The following is an 11290-nucleotide window of genomic DNA, read 5'->3' as shown; positions in this document are numbered from 1 at the left end:
CTCGGCTCACCTGCCCCCAGGTAGGGCCGGGCCCGGGGTCACGGGGAGGGGAGCGGGGGGAAGCGGGAGGGGGAAGCAGGATGGGGAAGGTGCCCACGCCGCCGTGTTTCCCCCAGGCAGGAGGAGCCGTGGCTGCCGGCCCTCCCGCAGTGGAGCAACGCGCAGATCTCGGATCACTACAGCACCTGCATCAAGCTCTCCGCCGAGAACGTGAGTCCCTCACCTCCTGAGCACGGGCCGCCTCCACCGGGTCCCGGCTGCAAGGCCCAGCGGGGATTTCAAACTCCTTAAGCCACGGCTACACGGTTATTCTTGTCCCAAACCTCCTGAGACCCCGCCCTGATTGAAGCCGCGTCCAGATCTTGGCTTCTCTTGGTGTCTCCCGGGCATCTCCGTGTCTCCCTGCTTTGTTGCAGGACGTGGCACAGACCATGTCCCCTGGGTCCTGCTTTGGATACCCCCACGGGTGCTCAGGAGCCATGGTTTAGCACTGGAGTCGGTAGTTAGGTTAATTACTGGACTTAATGATCTTAAAAGGCCTTTTCCAATCAAAATGATTCTGTGATCCTGTAAACTTATTCACTGAAAGGGTTGATGAACACTGAGCCAGGCTGCCCAGGGAGGTGGTTGAAGGTCTGCAGCAGGGCCAGGGAGGGGATTGTCCCCCCTGCTCTGGTGAGATTCTCCCTTCTGGAGCACCCAACATCAGAAGGACATGAAGCTCCTGGAGAGAGGCCAGAGGAGTCACAGAGATGATCCAAGGGCTGGAGCAGCTCTGCTCTGGAGCCAGGCTGGGAGAATTGGGGTGTACAGCCTGGAGAAGAGAAGGCTCCAGGGAGACCTTAGAGCAGCTTCCAGTGCCTGAAGGGGCTCCAGGAAAGCTGGGGAGGGGCTTGGGACAAGGGCAGGGAGGGATGGGATGGGGGGGATGGATGAAAACTGGATTTGGGAAGGTTTATGTTGAACATGAGGAGGAAATTCTTTGTTGTGAGGGTGGTGAGAGCCTGGCCCAGGTTGGGCAGGGAAGCTGTGGCTGCCCCATCCCTGGGGGTGTTGAAGGGTAGGTTGTAGATGTGTTAATGTGGTGCTGAGGGATGGGGGCTCAGAAGGCTTTGACGTGTGTCGTGTGCCAGGGGATCAGTTCTGAGCTGTGCTGTGTTTCAGAAAATCACCACGAAAAATGCCTTTGGCTTACACCTGATAGACTATATGGCTGACATCCTGAAACAGAAGGACTCTGAACTGACCAACTTCAAGGTGAGAGGAACCACTGGGCACAGAGTGCTCTGTTTCTGTCTGGCATTTAGCCTCAGGTTTAGTCAATAACAATTCTCAAATGATGCTGAAGGAAACTGAGCTGGTTACTTCCACCAAAAATATCTGGTCAAGGCAGCACGGTTGCTTTTTGCAGAAGCTTTCAGTGTTGAATCCTTTTGTGCTACAGGAATTAAAGGCTGAATTCTTTCAGTTATGGGAAGCTTCTTTAAGACATATGATGCTCTGAGGTAAACAGTGGGTGTTACTACTGGTAACAAAACAAGGCTGGGAGAGCAAGGAAGTTAGTGTGGCTTCCAGGCTAACTTTGATCCAGTGTGGAGCAGAATAATAACTTGCCAGGGCCAAGACTTATTTGCTATAATAATTCCCTGGTGTTGGGAGGGAGAACTGAATTCTTGGATGGTTGAATCCTGAGCTATGGTTGGTGAAACTGAGAAAGGGGTGGGAAACAGCACACAGGTCTTCAGTGGGTGCTCCTTCAGCTTCCTGGGGTTGTCTGTGATTGGAAAAGCCACTTGGCATCTCCTGCACTTCACCTCTTTTGACTCTGGAAAATAATAATTTGGGAAAGATACTAAATATAATGTATATAATAAATATAATGTGTATAATGCATATCATTTAATAAATATAACTTGGGAAAATAGGCTGATACCAACAGGATGAACCCAAAGAAGGAGCAGTGGAGGAGAAAGGTCTCTTAGTAGATGCAAATCTGCACCTTTCTGCTTCTCTCTATTGCTTAATTTTGGCAAATCCAAATATTACTCTTTAAGATTTGCTCTTTAAGTATCACTCTAAGTATTTACTCTAAGTATTACTCTTTAAGTAATACTTATTATGTCCCCTCCAAAAGAACTGCTGAAGCAAACTGGGCTCTGCTGCCGAAGCCACATCTCGACCCACTTCTCTCCAGTGGCTTTCAGGATAAATCCTTTTCCAGTTGTTCACAGCTTTGCTCCTCATAAGCTGCAGACCTGAATTTCTGCAAGCTCTGTATCTTCTGCATCTTCTAGGTGAGTGACTCTCTCCTTTCTCACTCAGCCTGGCCCCTTTTCTCCCCCTGCCAGGTGGCAGCTGGCACGCTCGACGCCAGCGCGAAGATCTATGCCGTGCGGGTGGACGCGGTCCATGCAGATGCCTACAAAGTTCTTGGAGGCCTAGGGAAGGACTCGGCCCCTACCAAAAATGTGGACAGCCCAGGAGGAGGTGTGCCACCCACTCATTTTCTCTTTAGCTGCTCCTATGTGTGAGAGAAATGTCAGTGTATAGCACCCATGAACTTTGAAGTGCTTTGTGCATCCGAGAGAGGAGCACTAACTTTAAATTCCAAGACCTAAGAAATTCCAGATGAGTTTGCCCGGGTGTTTGAGCAGAGAGGGTGGAGATGAGGACCCAAATCTCTTTTTCAATCCTGTATTCCAGCCATCTGGCCTGTCAGATTTGAATGCAGATGAAAGGTGGCCTCATCTGAGATGTTAAAAATGAAGTGCTCCACTCTTGACTGTCCTTTACTTTGAAATGAAAACATGTAGTTAAGATAAAATAAAGTTGATAAAAAGAAATGCAGACAATAAAACACTGGTGCTTCATGCTGATAGATACTTAACTGGGTAACTTCACACCCACTGGCTTCCGTCTGTCCTACAAACTGAAATAAGAGTTGTGTTCTCCCTCCACAGGGGATTTTAGCAAGTTTTCTAACTGCAAGTTGTTCTTCTTTCCCTCTCAGAAGACAGCCCAGCCCCTGAGGCTGCCAAAAGGGTGCAGACAAAGAAGAAGCACTCGCTCAAAACCATTGAGCAGAACCTGAACAACATCAATGTGTCGGAGGCCAATCGCAGATGTGAGGTGGGTTCTGTAGCACCTGCCTTCTTGGGGAGGAAAGGAGATGTCCCCTCATCTTCATTTCTCTTGTTTTCCTGGTGGTGCATTCCTCTCTCAGGCTCTACCTCTGAATCCTGCTCTTGTAGCAGGATTGTTCCTCATTACGTTGCTTCCTCTTGCATGAGGCAACTGGGAGAGCTCCCCGATTGCTGACAAAGATGTGTGGGTTGGTGTCCCCTTGGATCTGCTCCTGCAGAGCCCTGCTTCACCCACTCTATCTACTCCACTCCTTGATTTTCTGCTTCATTCCTTACCCTGTAGGTTGATCCCATGTTCCAGAGAACAGCTGCATCCTTTGATGAATGCAGCACGGTTGGTGTTTTCCTCATGGGGCTGCGTACCCAGGGCTGCCACAGCCAGCTCCTCTTTGACTCCAAGGTTGTGCCTCTCCCTTCTGCAGAGACCCTCATGGTGCCAAACTCTGATCCTGTGACAGTCACAGATTTAAAACGTGAGTGCCAGGAACCACCAAGCAGAGGGGACCATCCAGTGCCTGAAGGGGCTCCAGGAAAGCTGGGGAAGGACTTGGGACAAGGGCAGGGAGGGATGGGGTGAGGGGGAATGGATTGAATTGGAAGAGGGAGACTGAGGTTGGAGATGAGGAGGGAATTCTTTGTTGTGAGGGTGGTGAGAGCCTGGCCCAGGTTGCCCAGGGAAGCTGTGGCTGCCCCATCCCTGGGGGTGTTGAAGGGCAGGTTGGATGGGGCTTGGGGCAGCCTGGGCTGGTGGGAGGTGTCCCTGCCCATGCAGGGGTTGGATCTAGATGATCTTGAAGGTCCCTTCCAACCCAAACCATGATTCTGTCCAGACCTTTCCATCCTTCTCACCTCCCACACGTGCTCGTTTTAGCCTCAGCCAGCTTGACCTGGGCTTTTGTTGCTGCTTGCCCACCTTGTGGCACCACCGCTCTGATTCTGCTCAGGTCTGAGGCCAGTGGCTGCAAAACCAGGACCTTTGGAGGTCTGAGATGGCTATGTGCAGCTTAACCTCTGGCAGATCTGTCATGAGCTGTGCAGCAGCTGAGATCAGTGTGCTCCAAACTAAGGCCTGAGCTGCTTAGAGTCTTTTGAGCCTTTAAATACTGCCAGACCCTGAGAAGTTTCCCAGCATTATGCCCATGAGTCAGAGCAGCAACTCCACTCACCCTTTCTGCTGAGAAATGAGCCCGACTGCTTTTGCAGCCAGCCCTACATGCAAGGAGGGTTTCCTACACGGCTTGAAGGATGATTTCATGCCTGGCACTTGTTTTAGCTGCTGGTGGCTTCACCCTGTGTCTAACCTCTCCTCCTTGTCCCCAGCCCTGCTCGCTCAGTGCATTGAAAGCCGCCCCATCTGCTCCTCGCTGGCTGGTTTCCAGTTTACAAAGTGGGATGCAGAATCCCACAATGAGGTATGTTGGTTAGTTCTGTGCTGGGTGGGATAGACCAGCTGTGCTTTGTGCTCACCTCCAGAAGCATCTCCACGAAACACCAGGCCTGCTGATATCCTGCATATTTCCCTTCTCTTTGCACAGTCAGTGTCAGCCCTGCTGGATAAGTTTAAGAAGAGTGACCAAGTGTTTGATATCAACGGGCAGATCGACAGTGAGGGGGAGGACTGTGCTCCTGCCCTGCCAGAGGATGACTTCATTTCTGACTCCCCCAGGAGTGCAGGAGCAGACAAGATTGGGGAATTCATAGAAAACCCCAGCTCCTTTGGAACAGTCAACCAGAGCAAGAGGTAAGGAGCCACTGAGCATCTGTCATTTCAGCAGCTTCTGACAGCTCCCTGGGGAATGTCTCATTTACCATGTACACGTTTCTCATCTGCCTAGAGCTTCCGTTCTGTTCAAGTAACATTTCTACCCTCCAGTTTCTCCATCTGCCCAGTTTCCAGCCTGCCCTTTGGCAAATCCACCTCTGTTTTTCCTGAAAAAAACAATCACCAAGTACTGTACAATCACCAAGTACTGTTAAATCACCAAGTACTGGTTAAAGATGCTGGCAGAGCAAAGGTCCACGTCTGTGTCTGGATATTGAATGCATGCTCAGGCCTGGTGTGTGCCAAAGGAATGATTTCACTGAGCAGCACGTGTGCTCTTTCCAGAACTGATGTGATTCCTTTTGGAGAAGGAGACATTGGGAGCATGTGCCTTCATCTTTCCATGAAACCAGGGGAATATTCCTACTTCAGTCCCCGGACTCTGTCGATGTGGGCTGGCCCAGAGCACTGGAGGTTCAAACCTCGGCAGAAATGTATGTATTGAGAGACACTCAGACACTGCAGAGGCCAGGACCTGCTGCCCGTTGGAGATGGGTGGCATCCGAGTCCTGAAGTAGGGACAGGAAATCACAGAATCATGGAATGGGTTGGAAGGGGCTTTAAAGATCATCTAGATTGAACCTGCCTGCATGGGCAGGGACCCCTCCTACCAGCCCAGGCTGCTCCAAGCCCCATCCAACCTGCCCTTCAACACCCCCAGGGATGGGGCAGCCACAGCTTCCCTGCCCAACCTGGGCCAGGCTCTCACCACCCTCACAACAAAGAATTCCCTCCTCATGTCCAACCTCCATCTCCCTCTCCCAGTTTTCATCCATCCCCCCCATCCCATCCCTCCCTGCCCTTGTCCCAAGTCCCTCCCCAGCTTTCCTGGAGCCCCTTCAGGCACTGGAAGGTGCTCTAAGGTCTCCCTGGAGCCTTCTCTTCTCCAGGCTGAACACCCCAACTCTCCCAGCCTGTCTCCAGAGCAGAGCTGCTTCAGCCCTTGGATCATCTCTGTGGCCTCCTCTGGACTCTCTCCAGGAGCTTCATGTCCTTCTTATGTTGGGTGCTCCAGAAGGGGGATCTCACCAGAGCAGAGGGGACAATCCCCTCCCTGGCCCTGCTGGTCACCTTGCTGGTGACACAGCCCAGGACATGGTTGGTTTCTGGGCTCTGGCACACAGTGCCAGCTCATGTTGAGCTTCTCATCACCCATCACCCCTAAATCTTCTCCTCAGGGCTTTTTTTTATCCATTCTCCACCCAACCTGTGCTTGGGATTGCCCCAAGCAATCTTCTTTCTATAAATAGACATGGCTCCCTTTAAAACATGGAGCTGAGAACAACACCTTTTGCTTTCCTGTAACAACGGGAAAAGTCCTTCTAGGTGGCCTGTGTTCAAGTCAGCAGTGAGCTTGTCCTCGCTCAAAGCACTTCCCTTCCTTTCTGCAGCAGACACCAACTCTGAAAAAGAGACCAAGAAAAGGAATGCAAAGAAAGTGTTTGAAATTAACTTTGATGAGGAGATTAACTTCACCACATATTTCCGTAAGACCAAGGTGGGTGCAGAGTTTCTGCTTCTTTCTGCTCTCTCTCTTTTGGCCTGTCACGGTGGCTTGGAACTGTTGTCTTTGAATGGTTCCTGTGAAACTGGCTCTGCAAACCCAACATCATGTATGTTCCTTGATGTGGGGTCTTATGACTTGAGGTACAAGAGGCTTTTACCAGCGTTGGGGTGGAGAACCAGCCTGGATTCTCCCTGGCTTCATAGAATGCCAGGTTGGAAGGAACTACAAGGAACTTCAAGGAACCCATGGAGTTTTACCCTGCCAGCCCAGGAGACCCTGAAGGTCCACCTGAGTGCACTGACTGAACCAGTGTGGATCTCCTCTTTGGAGGAATCTCAGAACTCGCCTCCTTTCAGACAAAAACCTGTGTTCAGAGCACTTACTAATATCCCAAGGAGTGGACAGCTCATGGATCATGACGTTTATTCCTTCCCCAGGCACCTGTCACTCTGGCCAAATCCATTCTGGAAAACCAGAATACAAAGAGCACCACACTTCCCACAGACTTCAACTATGACCATAACAACATTCTCCAGCTGTTCCTCAAACCAGCTATTAAGGTAAGAACCTTCTCTGAGAGCCTGCTGGGGACAATTTCATGCACAAAACCACTCCCCACCCAACACCTGGAGAACTTCAGGATGTTCCTCAGGGCTGGAGGTGGGCCAGGGTGTCTCAACACAACCCGACCCACTTGTGGATGCTGTTGTGCTTTACAAAGGGCTTTGCTAGAGGGCTGGGATGAAGAGGAGGAGGAAGAATCAGTTTGGGAAAAGGGGAAGTGATGAAGAACCAAGGCTGGAGGAAGGATTTAGAGTCTTTCCTTTCCTGGCTGTGTCTGTAGCTCTGCAGGGCAGCTGAGCCAGGAACCTCCTTGTGTCCTGAGGATGAGATCAATGAGTACGACTACAACAACCCCAATGACACCTCCAACTTCTGCCCTGCCCTGCAGGTAACTGCAACGAGCTGACTTCTTCCTCTTGCCTGTATTTGATATTGTGGGGGGGAAATAATTTAGGGGAGAAGCTGTGTCCAGAATGAATGACCAGGGGAAAGGAATTGGTGCTGCAGGTTGTGACAAGGCTGGAGGAGTCTCTGCTCTGGCCCCTTGCTCTAACAACATCAACTGAACCATCTCCCTTTGGTGTTTGCCAGTCAGTTTGCTGCCAAAATTCCATTCCAGCATTTTCCATACAGCTAAAACAAGCGGCAAGGCCATTGCTCACCTCTGCAGTCATCTCTCTACACAGTGAGGTTTGCTCCTGTTGAAGTAAATTCCTTTTAAAGCTTCAACTTCTTACCAGGCCGGTGCTGAGTGGTTGTGACAAGTCTTGGCTGGTCCCATGCTGGCAGGAGAGCCCTTGGGTCTGTGACCTTTCCATGTAGAACAATCTTCGGATGTTCTGTGCTCAAGATCTCCCTTGGGTTTAGCCTCAGCACCTTGGGGAGAGGCTGAATGGGAACATGCTCCATGGGGAAGGTGGGCAGGTGTCACCACCCTCCTGAGAGGCAGGTGCTCTTGTTCTCTCAGTGCAGGACACCTCTGGCTTCTCAGAGATGTCTCTGGGTGGCCTCACTGCTGCTTCTCTTCTCGCTCAGGCTGCAGACAGTGATGATGACAATGAACCTGTTCAGTTCCTGAGCCAGACAGGGGTGTTCAACCTCACTGCCCACCCTGAGGCTCAAGAGGCTGAGCTCAACAGGCTGAATGGCAATGCTGAGATCACAACCTACGGAGAGATGAACCTCCTTGCTGAGCCACAGAAGGTGAGGACTCATCACCCACCTGTGAGCTGCTCACGGGGCAGGTCTGGAGCAAAGTGTCCCAACACCTCAGGTGGTTAGAATCATAGACTCATAGCATGTGTGGGGTTGGAAGGGACCTTTAAAGGTCACCTTGTCCAGCCCCCCCTGTAGTGCACAGTGACCTTTTTTGACTAGATCAGAGTCCCATCAAGCCTGACCTTGAATGTCTCCAGGGATGGGGCCTCCACCACCTCTCTGGGCAACCTGTTCCAGTGCTTCAAATACCTCATAGTGAATAACTTCTTCCTGATATCCAATCTGAATCCACCCTCTCTTAGTTTAAGGCTGTTGCCCCTCATCCTACACCAGTTTCCCTGGGGCAGGATCTCCTGGGTTTACTGCTGGACACTTTGTTCCCAGACAAACACTTGTGTAAGAGAAGGGAATTAAAAATCCAAGGTTTAGTGGTAAGAAAACATTCATGTTGTTCCCAAGGAGAACCATGTTCTGATTGTTCCTGGCTGAAGATAGTGCTGCTGCCCCTGCTCAGTTCCTCTCAGCTAACCCTGGACTTTCTTTCCTCAGGTCAATAAGATTGCAATTCAATATGCAAAGACAGCCAAGAAAATGGACATGAAGAGGCTGAAGAAAAACATGTGGGAGCTCTTGACTGAAGGACAGAAGAAACTAATGGTGGCAGAGGTGAGTGGAGGTGGAGCCAGATACCTCAAGGGGTCCAAGGAATAAGAAAATGCTCTGCAGGTAACCATGCTTAACTCCTGCAGAGACAGTCCAGGTTTAGCAGCAATTCCTTTCTGGTTAGTCTTCAGTTGGTTAGGACAGGCTGGGTGTAACTTGCATTGGTTTTTAACTAAATAGATGGAAGATGAGGAGAAGGAGGAAATGGAGAAGAAGGACACGTCAGTGGTAGCAGATGAGGTGGTCTTCAGCAACATCACAAATCAACTGCTTCACAGGTAGGGAGGCCCTAGAAAGGCTGGACTGAAGATGGGGATGGACTTTAACTGACCCCTCCTATATCTATTAACAACCTGCTAATTGAACCCTGTTGGGGGAAAAAAAAAATCTCTTCTCTTGCTCTTTGGGGGAGTTTGGGTTGCATTCAGCTTCGCAGATGGGAAGGGTAGAGAAAACCAGATTGCTGGGGAAGGAGCTGATCCTTGGTGTCCTGGTCCTTGAGACATGCTCAGCCCTCTGGGTTTCAGTAGGTTCTGGCCATCCTGACCTCCTGCCCCCTCCTTTGCAGGCTGCCTTCTGTGATGGCCACCAACCTGTCTGTGCCCTTGGCCTTTGCCTGCCTCTTGCATTTGGCAAATGAGAAGGTGAGTGCAGAGTGGGGGGACATATGGGGGAAGCAGGACTGTGCTTTTCATGCACCAGGACTTCACAACCAAAGTCCCTTTTCCATGCTTACATGGAACATAAACCAGGCTGAGATGTTGGGAATGACAGCCTGTGGTTGAGCACACAGCACTTCCAGCCTAACTGCTGTCTGTCCTTCCTCATCCTCAGCTCTGGCAGCAGCAGGACCAGCATTTTGTTGTTCTAAGTTGGGTGTTGGACTCCGAAGCAACAGCTGAGAATCTTTGGTCTTGTTGGTGGTGACAGAAGGGGCTGGGGTTGCTCTGAACCTTCATAGTTTTCCTGCCAGGCCTTCAGAGTCGGAGCAAGAGTCCAACTTTCTCAAACTTAACTTTTCTTTTCCCAGAACTTAAAGCTGGAGAGCACAGAGGACCTTTCTGATGTCCTTGTGAAACAAGGCAACTGAGCCCCACATGGAGCAGAGCACCAGGGTTGACCCCCAGGACAGAGCTCAGCTTCCCAGCTCTCCTCTGCTCCCTCTGGACTCTCTCACCAGTGGCAGATTTTTCTCCTCCTGGTGCCGTTGCTGAGAAATCCCACTGTTCTCCACACCTCAGGAAGACTTAAACCTAAACATGGGACCTGTACAGATGGACCAGTTGCAGTTCCTACCATCTTCAATCCATCAGCTCTTTTCTGGGTCTGGAGCATGGAGTTCCTCCATCTCACTGGGAAGCACCAGCTAAAGACTCCTCTGCATGTCCCTGATTCCCAGTACGTGGACTGACTCTCAACTCGTTCCCAGTTCCTCCTGCAGTTCCTGCAGTTCCTCCTGTGAAATTATTTACCTTTTATACTGAGTTTAAAGATAATAAATTGCTACAGACTTTGTAGATGGGCCTTTTAGAAGGAGAAGGAGGAGTCTCCAAAAACTGGAGAGAGGTTAATAACAGCAAGACCAGGGCAGCTCCCTCAGGAAGGGTGAGCCTTGCACCACCAGTCAGGTCCCGGTCCCTCAGCACCTGAACTATGTGAGCAGAACCAACCTGGAGATGGTGGCCAGGTTCAATCAACTGTTGAGATCACCAGGGAAGTTCATGGTGCTGGAGCAGATCCAAGATCAAGCTGGGAAGTCGGGCTGCAGGTCAGGATTGGGTCCGAGGTCCTGAGGCAGGGAGACCAGCACTCCCAGCCCAGCTCAGGGAGGGACTGAAGCCCTTGAGATGAGCTTCAGTGGAGCTCCCGGGCCATGGCTGTGGGTCAAAGCCTCTGGGGAGGCTGTTCATGGTCATTAGAGCTTTTTGGCACCCTCAGACCTAAGAGGTGGGTGGGAAGAGCTCTGTGTGGAGCTAGCCCTGCCCCTGAGGGCATCCCTGTGCCAGATGTTGGGCACAGCTGGCCTGGGGGGCAGGTTGGGGGCACAAGACAAGAGGTTTTAAGTAAAAGAGTCACAAGCAGGGACTGTCTTCAGGGAAGGATGTATTTGGGATTCTTCTGAGGGGAGAGATACAACAGAAAGCACCAGCAAACACCCCCCCTGTGGCCACACCTTGGGGACACTTCCCAAGGCCTTCTGGGGCCATTTGGGGTGGCAGCCCCTGCTTCACCCCCACACCTCCCACCCCCAGGATCTGGGCCACATCCTGCCCCACTGCTCAGCCCCTGCTGCCCCTCATGTTGTCTTTTGAGACTCTCCAGCCCCTCAGGGAGCCACGGGGGGGCTGCAGGCAGAACTGCCCCTCCCCGCCT

General features: G+C 51.3%; 1 protein-coding gene across 1 annotated transcript; it reads left to right on the top strand.

The window, feature by feature from the left end:
• The first annotated feature begins 117 nt into the window (after positions 1–117).
• Positions 118–10007, top strand: NCAPH (non-SMC condensin I complex, subunit H). Its single transcript, XM_010003919.1, has 17 exons — positions 118–210; positions 1165–1257; positions 2349–2487; positions 2657–2659; positions 3011–3129; positions 3427–3616; positions 4464–4555; positions 4679–4776; positions 5251–5399; positions 6357–6463; positions 6910–7032; positions 7317–7424; positions 8072–8239; positions 8804–8920; positions 9098–9195; positions 9486–9561; positions 9948–10007. The coding sequence occupies exons 2-17, from the start codon at positions 1210–1212 to the stop codon at positions 10005–10007; spliced, it is 1695 nt and encodes a 564-aa protein (XP_010002221.1). The 5' UTR covers positions 118–210; positions 1165–1209.
• Positions 10008–11290: the final 1283 nt, after the last annotated feature.

Source organism: Chaetura pelagica, unplaced genomic scaffold (genome assembly GCF_000747805.2).
Source record: "Chaetura pelagica isolate M959 unplaced genomic scaffold, ChaPel_1.0 scaffold528, whole genome shotgun sequence".
Lineage (NCBI taxonomy): Eukaryota > Metazoa > Chordata > Aves > Apodiformes > Apodidae > Chaetura > Chaetura pelagica.
The sequence above is the reverse complement of the archived record's forward strand: the minus strand, read 5'-3'. Positions and strand labels throughout refer to the sequence as shown.

Coding starts and splice junctions, on each gene's coding strand:
- NCAPH (XM_010003919.1), top strand. CDS start 1,210: ATGGCTGACATCCTGAAACAGAAGGACTCTGAACTGACCAACTTCAAG. Junction 5,400..6,356: donor GTTCAAACCTCGGCAGAAAT/GTATGTATTGAG, acceptor TCCTTTCTGCAG/CAGACACCAACTCTGAAAAA. Junction 8,240..8,803: donor TCCTTGCTGAGCCACAGAAG/GTGAGGACTCAT, acceptor TTCTTTCCTCAG/GTCAATAAGATTGCAATTCA.